Source organism: Bidens hawaiensis, unplaced genomic scaffold, assembly GCF_021521415.1.
Source record: "Bidens hawaiensis isolate Kalapana, Puna unplaced genomic scaffold, B.hawaiensis_p1.1 tig00018750_1, whole genome shotgun sequence".
NCBI classification, from domain to species: Eukaryota; Viridiplantae; Streptophyta; class Magnoliopsida; order Asterales; family Asteraceae; genus Bidens; species Bidens hawaiensis.
The window spans coordinates 142,983-158,320 of NW_027492843.1; the positions used below are offsets into that span (position 1 = coordinate 142,983).

General features: G+C 34.6%; 2 protein-coding genes across 2 annotated transcripts; one reads left to right on the forward strand and one right to left on the reverse strand.

Annotated features, from left to right (window-relative positions):
- Window positions 1–897: 897 nt before the first annotated feature.
- Window positions 898–2,304, reverse strand: LOC143556908 (uncharacterized). Its single transcript, XM_077046121.1, has 2 exons — window positions 1,210–2,304; window positions 898–1,135 (listed from the first exon to the last, which is right to left on the reverse strand). The coding sequence occupies exons 1-2, from the start codon at window positions 2,287–2,289 to the stop codon at window positions 1,106–1,108; spliced, it is 1,110 nt and encodes a 369-aa protein (XP_076902236.1). The 5' UTR covers window positions 2,290–2,304; the 3' UTR covers window positions 898–1,105.
- A 6,025-nt stretch (window positions 2,305–8,329) lies between these two features.
- Window positions 8,330–15,193, forward strand: LOC143556909 (protein LAZ1 homolog 1-like). The gene is made up of 9 exons (XM_077046122.1): window positions 8,330–8,505; window positions 9,913–10,155; window positions 10,305–10,361; window positions 10,439–10,547; window positions 11,703–11,887; window positions 11,977–12,065; window positions 12,713–12,968; window positions 13,683–13,928; window positions 14,887–15,193. The coding sequence occupies exons 2-9, from the start codon at window positions 9,940–9,942 to the stop codon at window positions 15,169–15,171; spliced, it is 1,443 nt and encodes a 480-aa protein (XP_076902237.1). The 5' UTR covers window positions 8,330–8,505; window positions 9,913–9,939; the 3' UTR covers window positions 15,172–15,193.
- The last annotated feature ends 145 nt before the right edge of the window (window positions 15,194–15,338 follow it).

The following is a 15,338-nucleotide window of genomic DNA, read 5'->3' on the forward strand; positions in this document are numbered from 1 at the left end:
TTTGGGCCAAACCTATATATAAGTTGTTTCCATTACTTGTTTCACCACCAAACTCAAAAACAAACTACAATACTACTCCTTTAGCAAACCCGTTTCTAAAAAATAACTATTACAAACATTATTAAAACATAAACGATACTAAACATAACAACTAAAACATAAAAAACAAAGTCCGTCGTTTTAACCCGGGAATACTTATTTTTGGGTTGTAGAGCCGGACGACTCTCCCACTTCCGTTTTTTTAGCTTCCATTCTTCTTTTCTCTCGACAATACTTATTCGTATGTTTTCGTAATATCGAGTTGGACGCTGCTTTAAGAAACTTCGAGCAATATTTGCAACGTGCCAACTCATGTGAGTCGGTCATGAGACACAAATCGTAATGAACCCAAACATCGGGGCATCTTGTTGTTTCGATCACCATAACAACGTCATCATTGGTTGCCATTTGTTGTCGGTTTAAGGTTAATTGTGGTTTGGAGTGTGTTTTATCGTTTTGGGAGTGGTTTAACAAGTACACAAACAAACCTTGCTATTTATAGAAAGAAGATAACCTATTTATAGTTAAAAAAAAACCGGTTCCAACGGTCTAAAACGGTTATATAGCCGTTGGAACCGGTTCCTAACGGCTATAATGTTTAAATTTCAAAAAAAACCGGTGGAACCGGTTTTTACGTAAAAACCGGTTCCGGTTCCAACCTACCCGGTTCCTAAAAGATTGCATTTCTGGGCATCGGTTCGGGTCGGGAACCGAACCGGTTCCTGACTGAAACCGGTTTCATTTTCTACCCGGTGTGAAAAAAACCGGTTCCGAACCGGTTCGGGTTTTCAAGGTGAACCCGATTTGTGCACCTCTATATAATGCTTCATTTGTGGGAAACTTGGAATGACGCAGAAACCTATTTGGTTATTTGGTTTGGGCCAAGGGTGCTTATACAAGCAATGGTCTTTTAAATTAATACAAAACAATACGATTAACAATAACAACAAACAAACAACCAAGCAAGCAAACAGACTCTTATCTTGCATCAAGCCACCAACTATAATAAAACTACTAACTCAATCTTATGTAATTAATCATCATAATTCCACATCATAACCATATGTTAACCCTTCGCAAGCCTTCCAACATATGCCTGCACCAACAAACACGTTTTTACTATTATCATCCGTTAAAAACATAACCGATTTACAATAAGTAAAAACTGACCTCAACAAGCTTAGTAATTTTGGATTTAGAAAACGTCAAATATTGATCCGTTTTCTCTTGCGTTCGGGGGATATTAACTCCTTCAATTGTACCCGTAACTTTGTCAACCACTTTCTTCACAATCGTTTTATAAACGTCTCGACTCATCTTACCTTCTTTCCATGTCGGCTTTAAAATCTCTTTAACAAACTCCACAAGCGAGACCTTGAAAGCCCGCATTGCCTTTTCATCATTTCCCATATTGCTCTCATCTACCTCACTTTTTCCAACATTCATCTTGGATTTTTCAGCTACTTTGTTCTCAGTGGCTTCCACTTTTCCAACTGGTTCCGGTTCCTTTGACTTTTGACTCTCCATTGGTGCACTAGCTTTGACCGACTCGTTGACCACTGTAGAGTAAAGCAACCCAAGGGCGGCAAAATCGAGGTTTTGTGATACCTGAGGGAGACTACTTGCTTGTTGGATATCGTTTCTGGACGCTTCTAGATGTTTTCCATTTTCATCAACCAAACCATTAAACTGGCGATTAGTTCCATTCCCGTTCATATTAATATTGCCACTATTGTTGTCGGGAATAAATCGGGATTCTTGATACTCATTATGATCCTGTGACCTACCTTCATAGACCTCTGATTTTGAAACATCATGTGAAAACCTGCAATTATCATCGCGGTTGCATCTACCCATAATAAAGAACTTGCATGGTTGCTTGATATCTTGGTTTGATTGCCGCCTGTTATCTTGATCATTATAACCACTTTTATTGGTTCTATTGTGCTGGGACCCACCTGAGTAATCAGATCTATTATTGAGTCGGTTTGAACCGCCTCTAGATGGGCTTGTAGCCCTACCCTGTTCCCTGCCTCTACTCCTACTCCGGCTCCGACTCCTGGCTAGCCCCCTAGTCCTACCACGGTCCCGGGCTCGATCCTGATCCCAAGGCCGAATTCGATCCTGATCCTGGTCCCAGTCTTGGTCTCGGTTCCTGGTTCGGTGTGGTCTCCTACTACGGGCTCTATCTCTGCCACCTACTGCTCGACTTCCGCTCCAACATGTACCATCAAACAGCAGGAAAAACATAAAAATAACATAACAATAAACATTTCCACTGTGATAACAAGTCAATTTATTAGGAGGCGATCTATTTGGACTGTTTTATTGATAGCTAAAATCCACATGTAGCATCAACAGAAGGCAAAAAAAAGGTGAAAATAGAAAAACTCCATGTCTGGCAACTGATTCAGGTTTATGTTGTATTGGTATATGCTAACGGGTCAAAGTTAGCTAAAAACCGACATGTAAAGCTAAAGATAAAAATAATAATAATAAATAAATAATAAAAAGAAGTTAAATTAAAAATACCTGTTATATTGTATTGGTCAAATGTAGATAGGTGGCTAGAAACTAACATGGAAAACTAAAGATTAAAAAAAAACATGTCTGGTAACTGATTTGGTTTATATTGTATTGGTAACAGGTCAAACGGGTCAAATGTAGATAGTTAGATAAAAACCCACGCACTGCATTAACAAAAGACAAAAGATTAAAAAAAAGTAAAAGTAGAAAAGACACTTAGGCAAATGTCTGGCAACTGATTTGGGTTATATTGTATTGGTAATGGGTCAAAGTTAGCAAAAGACCCACGTGGAAGGTTAAAGATTAAAAAAGTTGAAATAGAAAAACTCATACCGTATTGATAACCGGTCAAATGTAGATAGTTAGCTAGAAACTAGCATGGAAGACAAAAGATTAAAAAAGAAGTATAAAATAGAAAAATTCCATGTCTGGTAACTGATTTGGGTTATATTGTATTGGTAACGGGTCAAATGTAGATTGTTAGCTAAAAATATCATGTGTAGCACTAACATAAAGCAAAAGAATAAGAAAAAGCAAAAATAGAAAACCCCCATGTCTGGCAACCGATTTGGGTTATATTGTATTGGCAATGGGTCAAATGAGCCAAATGTAGAAAGTTGGCTAAAAACCCACGTGTAGCATTAACAGAACGCAAAAGTTTAAGAAAAAGTATTTATAGAAAAATTCCATGTCTGGAAATCGACTTGGGTTGTACCGTTGTATTGTATTGGTAACGGGTCAAATGTAGATAGTAAAAGACTCATGTGTAGCATCAACAAAAGGAACTAGATTTAAACAATTAATAATAGAAAAAACCCACGTCTGGCAACTGATTTGGGTTATATTGTAGTGGTAAAGGGTCCAATTTGTATGGTTAGCAGAGAAGTAAACAGTTTGTATGCCTTAAAACTGCTTTATTGAAGAAAGTAGGAGAATAATAATAATAATGGTAGCAATAAATAGTTTTAAGTAATCATATGCAATATGTTGATTATTGTGAAATTACAAGGAAAATGATAATAGAAGTGTTGACGAGACAAAATTATTATAAAACTTTTAATTGACTTTTAATGAGAAAAAGAAATGCAAACCTATTGGGTTGGCCGTATTGACCTTCCCAGTCATCAAAAGCACGATCTGCCATCATTCTATGCTTGTCATTGATGTTATCATTATCCATTAACATGTTTTCATTTCCTTGAGTAGAGAAATCGTCAGACATTAAAACATCATTGATGTCTGAATTTGAGCGTTTCGGTGAATCATCGTTTGAGTTAAACTCTTTGGTCTCGTTTTGAGATTCTTTACTATCCCATAAAGATTCGGATCTTCTACGTCTACCACTCATAATACCGGATGTTAAAAAATGATTCAGCAGGTTTTATACCTTCTCTAATCAATATACAGCATAATCTGCAGATGAAAGAAAATACATTAATACATAATGATAAAAGGATAAATCACTACAGTATTGATGCAAATTGGACGCCGAATTATCCACCATTTTGGTGTTTTACTGCATTTTGATACAGTGACTAATTAAATAGCTGGTGTTAATAATCAGAAACTGAAATGCTCAATTGTTCATAAGCATATACTTTTAAAGCTACTTGATAAGACGTAGAAGCATAAACCAGACATTCTGAAAGCTAAATTTTGACGAATAAACAAATAAATCAATACCAAAGAATAACTTTTTAACTTTAATAACTATTACAACTATATGAACAAAAATAGAAGCTGTATGAACCCAAAGCAAATGTGACCCGTCACTACTTTCTTTTCTGATAATTATTAAGAGAAAAAAAATGTGCTAAAAGCAAAGGAAGTCCCTAGATAGTTAGTATCAGAGAATCCATTTGGTATTACTCTTTTTTGCCAAAATAAAGCGTTAAAACTGACATGCCTCCAAGAGGCTGTCAACCCTTTGATAACTTCCCAACGTACATCCAAGCAAGGTTTTAAAAAATGAGAAGTGCACCGAGGCAACAAGGTCTATAACCAAAGCGCAAAAGCACACTTCGTACGCACAGTGCTTATGCACTTTTTTTATATATCTCGTAGGTCTTTATTATCCTCTACCCTAAATTTAGCTATAAATAAGCTTTATCTATGATTTAATATACTAATTAGATACATATACAGCCTAAAAAGCCTGTGGTACAACATTGTGATGCTCAAAAACTACAAATGTACAAGAGGAGCGTGCCTCAAAATGTGAATCGACGACTAAAACTGCGCCTCGCCCGCTTTCTAAAACCAAGCATTCAAGTTGGACATAATAATGCACACAACTCGCGTGGCGGGATTCGAAGATTGGTTTGGAGGATGGAGCGGTATGATTATAAATTGGTTTAGGTCAACATAAACTCCATATCCAACAAATTCAGGCTTCAATATATACTAGATCTATATATGGTTTCATACCCTCTTTATGCAATGAAATAGTTCAAACCATTCCTTTTCTAAATCTATTCAATTGTTATTCAATCACTCAAGACTTTGGACTTCAAAGAATGGTGGCTATATGAATCGGAGGTCTCACTGGGATAGAGGTAAGGTTTGCCCTCATCCCACCCTCCCCGTAACATACTTTTTGAATGGGATTTTACTAGGTACATTTGTTTGTTTTGTTTATTCAATCCTTTGACCTAGGAAAGATGACTATGCCTTGAAAATTGAGATTTGGAAGTTAATGGAACAATCCGTTTCTATACTTGTTGCATTTATCAAGTATCAACTTCAACCTTTGACTTCAATGACTTGATCACCCAATATGAGATCTTATATAAAAGTTCTTCAACACATCTCCAACTATTGGTTATTGAATGCTCGATGCAAGCCATTGAACCTCCAACTGCACCAATGGACACCGCATTAATGCGCCCCACGCATAATAGCAAATCAATTTCACGGTGTGTGCATTTTTCTCTTTGGTAAAACAATGTTTACATGTCGATGATGTGTTAATGTGTTGAACTTATCAACGCCCATCTATCAACCAAGTATATCAACCTATGACATTCGTCAACCTATTGAAGCAAACTTATGCCGTGTAATTTACGTAGTGCCGTGTGAAAAAAATTCCTTCAGATTGAAAAGCTTTGAGCTTTAGTTATGCATCATAGCTTATATGAAATTCATAGCTTTTACGATATCAAAATATGACGGTTCAAACTTCAAAGCTTATATGAAATTCAATGCTAGCCTCTGTATATTTTTCACAATATGCTCATCATTATCCTCTTATATTTCATTATTTTCTCATCATTAGCTTCAGAATTTTTTTCACAATGTAGCAAATGGAGAAGGTGTATGGCCATGTATGTTTTCAAAGACTGTTGCAAGCAATTGCACGACAATTCCAATACAATCGACGACTGAACAATGTCATGTAGAAGATCTCTTCAAAACCATCATGCGCTAAAAGTGAAAGCTTGAAAATGTTCAAATGTGGTTTTCTTTATAATATAGATGGACTAGAGGACCATGATTGGTTGCGATGTAAACATATTTGCCTACGTGTTGCCCAGGATCAAGAAAGGTTGACTATAACAAGACCAACGTGGAATTTCACAATTGGAATATGTGGGACCAAGAGATGAGGATATGACTTTTGAAGATAATATCACGTGGACGAGAAAAAACACAGCCATCTACACATGTAAAGATCACAAAAAAACAAAGGAATCAAGAACATATCACATGCCAGTGATATACAAGGCGCCTAGATTTAAACTTAAAGCTAAAATTAGCAAGGGATTAAGAATAGCTATTTGGATATATGTTGCGTTATTGTAGAATTAATAACTATCAATAACCAGTAACATACAATTTGATCAAGTGCACAATGCACCAAAAAAAAAAGAAGAGGATAAATTAACACAAAATAAAAATACACTTATACCAAATATATAAAAGCTGCAAATTAGGTGAGGTCTAGTGGTCCACCAACTATATAAAGACTCGCTTTATGTAGTTTGCACATTATTAAGATGTGTGTATCCATTGATCTCAATGGTTAAGTATAATTCTTTGATAAAAGCCGTAATGCCGTATACCTAAGAAATCTGATATCAGAGACCTCGAGATGCATCAAACATATCAACTTTCTAAAAGTTTCTTAACGTGTCTACACAACTTCAGTGGCTTCTATTGCAAGTTGCTTAACCTATAAAGCTATCCTAATACTACATGTTTATCCTGATATTTGCCTACTGCTGTTATATAAAGTAAGCTAAAATAAGAAATAGAAGAGAGAAAAGGTAAAACACATGATATATATAATATAAACACTTGCATACTACAGTGTAAACTGGATTAGCATAAATCATTTCCTAATTTGAATTAAGAGACATAATAAACACTAATGACTTCAGTTTAACGAACATAAGCTAAACATATATAATCAAAAGATCTAACGTCTAATTAACAATCCTCTAGGGTTAACGGTGACAGTGAATTATAAGATGTGTGATTGATAATTGAATCTGTAAACCCTAAATGAACAGTGCGAGAGAGAATGAAGATTACCTGTAAAAAACCCTAGAATTTGTATGATATCATTGTTGAAAGAAAGGATCTTCGTTAGGGTGACTGGATTTTGGGTGATTTAATTGAACGAGACGAGTGAGTCAACTGGTGGTGATTTGGAGATATATGGAACTGGGAAGCCTTCATTCTGCAAATAGATGGTTTCTAAATTAGTCCCTATGATTACGAAATGTTTCTTTTCTTAGACAATAAGTTGTTTGTAGAATGTAGAAACTAGAAACTGGCAACAAATTTCACTATTTGCATTTTCTTTTCAAATTTTGCAAATATGGTTTTAAATATTTACAATCATTTTAGTCGTTTGAGATGCAACGGATTGGATGTATATTACCTTTTCAGGAGGAACAATTTTGCTATTTAAAACGGGGCGGCAGTGTAGTTTGTTGATCGCTTACTTGTCTTTCTATTCTTTCTGTTGTAATTGAATTCTTTTATCTAATATCAGAAATGTAGTTTGTAAAAAAAGATGACAAACATATATAATTGAAAACAAAAACTCATAAAACGTTGTATTAGATCTCACTCTACCGTATTTTGGTTAACACAAAATTATATAAACTAAAAACAAAAAAAAATAAATAGTACTTAATACATATACCTATTTTGTTGGGTGAGAATCAATTCGATACATATTCGGTAAAAAAAACACTATATAGTTTACAATAAAACATATATCTTTTAAAGTACTAATTCAAGATCCATACCATACTAATATACCGAAAACAAAAAAAAAAGAGGTGAAAATACATACTTTACAGTGTAACGTCATTGAATAACTTTTTTGAGTTCATAGTGTAAAACATTTTCTTGGTTGTAGGTAACGAAGAAAGATTACTTTATTTTAATAAATTATTTTTATATTGCATTTAATATTTAATTTTATAAAACAAGCCGTGACTTAACGATTATTATCAAAAGATCTTTAATCTAGCTGTATCATTATGTTAGATAAAACTTTTTTGTTACCGTATGATAGAAAGTTCTTAATAATGATAAATTTGGTGTAATTTAAACACCCACACCTTATCCGTAGTGTTAACATTAGAGTCAAGTAATTTAGTTCCGTTAATTGCTTTATTATAATTATTATTTATTAAACTCACTAATCGCATTATCCGTAAGTTAGTTGAAATATCCACGTCACCGTACCTTACCCACCTCTCGAGATACGAATGATCAGCCCAAAACATATTCCAAAGCCTCACACTTTTCACCCAACCGCCAACGCTTGCGATCATTCTCCAAACTCTGTATAACTTTCTCTCAATTCTATACATATATTATTTCTTTCTGCAACAATTTGCAGCTTGTCATCTTGTACACAACTCTTCAACTATCTGTGAGCACAATTACATTGGGAACCGCAAAAGCGATCAGTTCATATTTGTAAGTTAACTTTCTCTAGGGTTTAACGAAACTGAATTTGTGTAATGTGTATGTATGTATCTGTTGTGGATTGATTTTCTGTGCATGCTTTCAATTACGTGTTGAATCGTCTGGGTTTATCACAACATGTCATTTTTCTATTCTATTTTGGTTAGGGTTTGCAGAACGAATTCGCGTTGTTTGTATATTTATTGTGATTTTTAGAAGATCACATTAGTTGCCTAGAATACCTACCCCTATTATAGCAGTTTACTTCCTAAGCACTGAATGTGGAAAAATATCGGATATCGGTTATCACATCGGGATTTTGGTAATTTTCAATTTCTCATATCATGCAAAAGTTATATATATAGCAATTTAACATTCCCCTATTATTTATTAACAAATTATCCTTTTGCAACTTGCAAAACCAGGGCCGGGTGGTCGACGGACCCCGGCCCGACACCCAGATAGGCCCGGATTTTTGTAAAAAAAATTATATATATATTTTTATGAAACACAATATGTATATATAATGTTTAAACTTAACTACACAATCATTAGCTTGGTTTAGTGGCAAGGGGTGTGGCTTTCAACCAAAAGGTTGTGGGTTTTAACCTCACTTGAGACATTTTAACTTTATTTTATAAAAATTTAAAAAAAAGAGTTTTTTACACAACCAAATTATAAGGCCCAAAAATTTAAGGCTTAATTAAAAATTAAATTGTTTAAACCCAACAAGATACCCATTTTTATTAAGGCCCAAAAAAAAATTTCGCATTCGGCCCAAATAATTTTAACTGTTCTCGGAGACGGGCCTGTGCAAAACACTTAACAATTGTAGCAAGTAGGAACTGATTAAGACTTAAAACACTAACAATTGACAATTAACACTTAAAACACTGATATATTCGGGAAAATCGGTGATATATCGGTCAAATATAGGTCAATATCACCGATGTTATCGGTACTGATATTTGGACCGATATTTCACATGAGGACCGATATCCCACCGATATTGACTGCATAGTTTAAATCTAGTTTTTATGTATTCGACTATCATTGCATATGTGAAAAACTGTTTATGATCTATGCATAAGGTTATGCATATGCAAGTCAATCAAAACTATGAAATTACGAGTGATCCTATAGATACATCAGTGATGCTATACAGACACCAAGTGACGTCATCATCCGTATCGTATGACATGACAAAAATTGCCATAGGGGCCTTTACAATGACTTTGTCAGTGGCCACGTCAATCACGCACCGCATTATGGCGCGTATCATGTACCAGTCTAAACACATTATATGACCCCGTATGACATGTCAATGGCATCTGTATAGTGTGGTAGCAGTGTTCTTTTAGACAGCCAATTACAACATATTAAAAAGTTGTTTTTCTAATTCATTGTATGTCATTGTAGTGGAAGTGTTATTGGTGTAAGTTTCTAATGGGATGGAGGGAAGTGTTGGTTTCTCTATCTTTCACTCTCACTCTGGCAGAATCATCTAGCAGATCGTTGTCAATGTGGTCAACAAAACTTGATGACAGTCATTCTTTTCTCTACAATTGGACAATCTTCAGTTCAAGCTTTTGTGTACTCATTGCTCTGATCCTCTCAATGTATCTAATCTTTGAGCACTTATCTTCTTACAATCAAGCTGAGGTATTTCATTTTCTGTTATGTAACATTAGATTTTGGCTTTATTTTACATCAAATGGGTCAAGCCTTGATCACAATTGTCGATAGTTGGATCTTAGCTAGCCTTTTGTATTATCTTAAACTGATGGAAGTGATAATTAATTTAATTACAGGAGCAGAAGTTTTTAATTGGGCTCATTTTGATGGTTCCTGTTTATGCACTGGAATCGGTATGAAAAATCCGTTTTCTATTTTTCTTTTTTCATCCCTACTTGTATCTAGTTTTGACCTTTTGGAATGTCGACAGTTTTTGTCACTGTTGGATTCAGATGCTGCATTTAATTATGAAATAATCAGGGACTGTTATGAAGCATTTGCTTTGTATTGCTTTGAGAGATACCTGATAGCTTGCTTAGGTATGTTCTTGTTGATAACAACCTTCTCATTGATGATTTATTTCAATAAAGTTTGATTATTAATGTAGCAACTTTTTACTTTTTTACCTAATCATATGTAAATACATTAAGTTACACAATAGTAACCAAGTGTTCTACTTAAGTCACTCAAAGTATGTTTCTCTAAGGCCACTTAACTTTCATTAGGTTTTCCAATCTTATGTAATTTTTTTATAAATGTTAAAAAAATTAAAACCAAGTGAGGCAAATGAAACATATATGAAGCTTGGTCACTATTTAGTGATTACTTTTTTTTTCTCAATTTGACTTAACTTTAACAATTTTGGAAGTTTATTATTTGTAAATTCTTTTTTTCACTGTTACCTATGACTTCAAGTTAATTGGAAAATAATGTTATATTTGTAAATCAAGATTCATATATGTTTCATCAACTTAATTTAAAAAATAAATAATAAACATATATAAAAAATTTTAGCCCTGCTTGCGGTGCGCACATATGATGTATATATGTGTGAACCCTCGGGTGGGCAAAAGTGAAATTGCACTAATTTTGACGTTATTTTACTAATCTCGTGAAAATAACGTTAAAAGTGACGGACGGTTAATCAGGCATCATGTAGTGGCGTTGATAGCTAAAAGATAAGGGTACATGCACCGATCAGCTGGTGTCCCGATGATTGAGTGCTATGTGCCTTATGTCCAAGGCTTGATGCAAAACTACTATCGAGCCGGGGGTCTCACCTGAAGCAACCTCTCTATCCCTATGGGGTAGAGGTAAGGCTGCCTACATCTTACCCTCCTCAGACCCTACCATAGCTTTGCTATTGGTGGGATATACTGAGTACGATGATGATGATGATATAAAAAATTTACATTGTATTAGAATACTTAATGAAAATTGAGTTACTTTTAGAAGAACAAATAAACTGTGGGTGACTTTGGTAAAACACTTGGGAAACTTGATTACAATTGATACATTTTTAAAATGACCAGTTTTTACCCACCCAGTTTGCCAGCCTTACTATCTATTATACTTTTCTTTGATAGTGTGTTCTATCATCTATGTGTCTTTGTATGCACTAATGCAATACTTTTTCTGGTACTCAAATATTCTCTTAATTAATATATTTGACAAATGTTATTATCTTATTGAAGGTGGAGAGGATAATACTATTAAATTCATGGAAAGTAAAAGCCTAATCACCTCTAGCATCCCTCTTATAGAAGAATCATATACTTATGGAGTTGTGGAACATCCGTTCCCATTGAATCTAATGCTGCGGGAATGGTATCTTGGTCCTGATTTTTACCAAGCTGTAAAAATTGGGATTGTGCAATATGTATGTTCACTCTTTTATTTATTTATTTATTGTTGTGCCAATTAAATGTTTTGAAATTTCCACCTCATCATAAATTTTTTTGTTTGCAGATGATACTGAAGCTCATATGTGGGCTGCTGGCAATGTTGTTTCAGTTTCTTGGTGTTTATGGTGAAGGACAGTTTGAATGGGGATACGCGTAAGATGCTTTGAAATATCATGTGGTAGTGGTTGTTAGGGGTGTGCATAAACCCAAATTAACTGACCCGTAATCGGATTAATCGATATAACCGAACCTAACCAAAAACCGGTGGGTCGGTTTAGAGTTTTTTGAAAACCGAAATTGGTGGGTCAGTTATGGTTACTCATATTTCTATCCCCGACAAACCCAAACTGACCTAAGATTTAGTAGGACCATGGCTAACTGAACCGACCTACTATGTAATATATACAAATGTCAAATGATAAAGCTCAAGATATTTAAGCCCAAAACAGTAATTTATTAAGTGCTTATTTTAAGCCCAAACTTTTAGTCATGTCCAAATCTAGTTCACGGTTAACCGACCCATAACCGAACCGAATTAACATGTAAAACGGATTAACCATAACCGACTTCAACATAGCCGATCGGTTATTATTCTCCGGTTAACTGAAAGTTGAGTTATTGTAACTTTTCAATAAATTGGTTCGTCAAATATGACTAAATTTTTTATCAAATGATATGATTTATGTACTAATATTTGACAATTGACTGTATCAATATAATTTTTTTTTAATAAAAGCGATTTGTAGAGTACATTTTACCTGTTTGATTTTGTGACAAGTTTTTTTGTTTTTTTTGTGCAGCTATCCGTACTTAGCACTGGTTCTTAATTTCAGCCAAAGCTGGGCGTTATATTGTCTCGTGCAGTTTTACTCAGTAATCAAAGATAAATTAGCACCAATTAAACCATTGGCTAAGTTTTTAACCTTTAAATCAATAGTATTCTTAACATGGTGGCAAGGTGTAATTATTGCATTTCTTTTCTCTATGGGAGCCCTTCGAGGCTCGTTAGCTCAGGAGTTAAAAACTCGCATCCAAGATTATATGATATGCATCGAGGTGAGTTATGAATTCTTAAAATTTCTGTTTTTCTTATAAATTAGGCCTGTAAACCAACCAAGCAGAAACGGATGCAGCAGTTCGTGTTCGTTCTTTTAACTTTAAATGATCGAACATGAACAACTAAAGTACTAAACGTACGAAGTTTTCTTGTTTATGTATGTCTTCGTGTTCGTTTGCTAACAGTATAAAGAAAGGGTTCATGAACGCAGACACGCATAACTGAAGTTACTGAACACAGAAGAACAAACACAAACGGACATAATTGAGCGAACACCAAATAAAAGTAAACGCAAATATCAATTTCTCGAACCTAAGTTTAATAAAACCATACTAAATTGTAATGGGTGATATTTTATTTTCATATAATTAACTATATTGTAATGGACCTAAAAGATATAAATGAAAATATGCACCAAGTCACTAGCGAACTTAAACAAATGTAAACTAATGATAGAACATAAACGAACATTCATGAACATAAATGAACGAACGAGACATCTATTCATGTTCGTTCGTTTAACTAAACGATCAAAAAAATGTCTGTGTTCTTTCGTTTATTAAATAAACTAGCATAAATGAACTTTCTGCGGAACGCTTCACTGAACGTTCGGTTCATTTACAGGCCAAATGACGGGCCCATGGGCTAAAGACCACCAAACCCTAATAAATAATAATGACTCATAGATAACTATATTTAACATTATTGAATAGATGGCGGTTGCTGCAGTGGTGCATTTATATGTATTTCCTGCAGCGCCTTATAAACGGGGCGAAAGATGTGTTAGAAATGTTGCAGTCATGGCTGACTATGCGTCGTTAGGAACCGAACCGGCTCCGGATGAGGTTCGGGACTGTGAGAGGACCACAAAGGTGCGGTTCGGTCATCATGATGACGTGGCGAAACGTATGAAGTTGCATCAGAGTGTTCGTGATGTGGTTGTTGGAAGTGGTGAAATTGTGAGTTTATTAGCTTTTTACACTTATTATTTAGTTTGAATATTTTTGTTTTCTTATTATTAGAGGCTGTTAGTTGACAGGTCGAGAAATGGGTCGGGTCGGTTTGATTTTTATTTGGGTAACAATGTTTATTTACTAAAAAACTGTTTTGAACTTTTTTTATAAAGACCCATGCATTAAAAACTTTTTTGTAAGGGCAAACTGGTGACGTGGCATATGATGTCTCTGTTAGTTTAATATATAGAGAACTCCAGCTTGGCCGTGAGTAGTTTTCTACGCTTGGGCTCGGCTCGTTTATTATTTATTAATCAATTTGTATACATTTAAAATATATAAATATTTATTTGTATATTAATTATAGGTTTTATATATAACATAATATATCTTATTTAGTTGTTTTTATCATACTTTAAACTTATATAAATACATATTTAATATTTTAAATAAATTTATATAACTAATAGACTTGTTTAGGCCTGCAAGCTAGCTTGAATTTGACAACTGAAGCTTGGGCTGAGGCTTGTTTGTTAAACAAGCTTATTTTCAAGCTCAAGTTCAGGCTCGAGCTCATTTGCTTGGCCCGATTCTAGTTTTTAGCGAGCCGATCTCGAGTAGCTCACGAACGGCTTGGTTCGTTTGTACCCTTAGTGGTGAGCGAGAATGGGCCGGGTTGGGTCGTTTTGATTTTTGGTTTGGGGTAACAATGTTTTTTTCACTAAAAAACCTCGTTTTGAATTTTTTTTTAAAGTCGAACACTCAAACTGATGATGTGGCAGATGATGTCTCTGTTAGTGTTGACTGCAACTGGTTATGCATTCAAATGCACTTTGGATACTTCTTGACCTGCTCGACCCATTTCACGTTTTAGAGAGATAATATAACACAACCCAATCAACCTGATATTGTAAACGGGTAAAAATCCAACTTATAACTTGTTTGGTGTTTATGTCCATGACAGATAGTTGATGACATGAAGTTCACAGTTTCGCACGTGGTGGAGCCAGTGGAAAGGGGAATAGCGAAAATAAATAAAACTTTTCACGAGATATCAGAAAACGTGAAACGTCACGAGGAAAGAATAAAAAGCTCTAAAGATGACAGCTATGTTATTCCATTAGATTCTTGGAGAAAAGAATTTTCTGAAATGAATGATAATGGCAGCTTTAGTGACAGTGGTATATCTGAAGGAAGAGGGCAACACCGACAGTTGAAAGCATCATCGTTTTATTCTGACCACCAGTAGTTTTCAAATTTTCTTAAAAAGAATGGTAAGTTTGTTTATTTGTTGCAGGGTGATTAACAATAACACATGATTCCATTACCACTGTAAAGAAAGAAGATGGATGATCTGACTCACTGACTGGATGTTAGATATAGTTCGACTGTCAATATCTTAGTGGATAGTAAAGT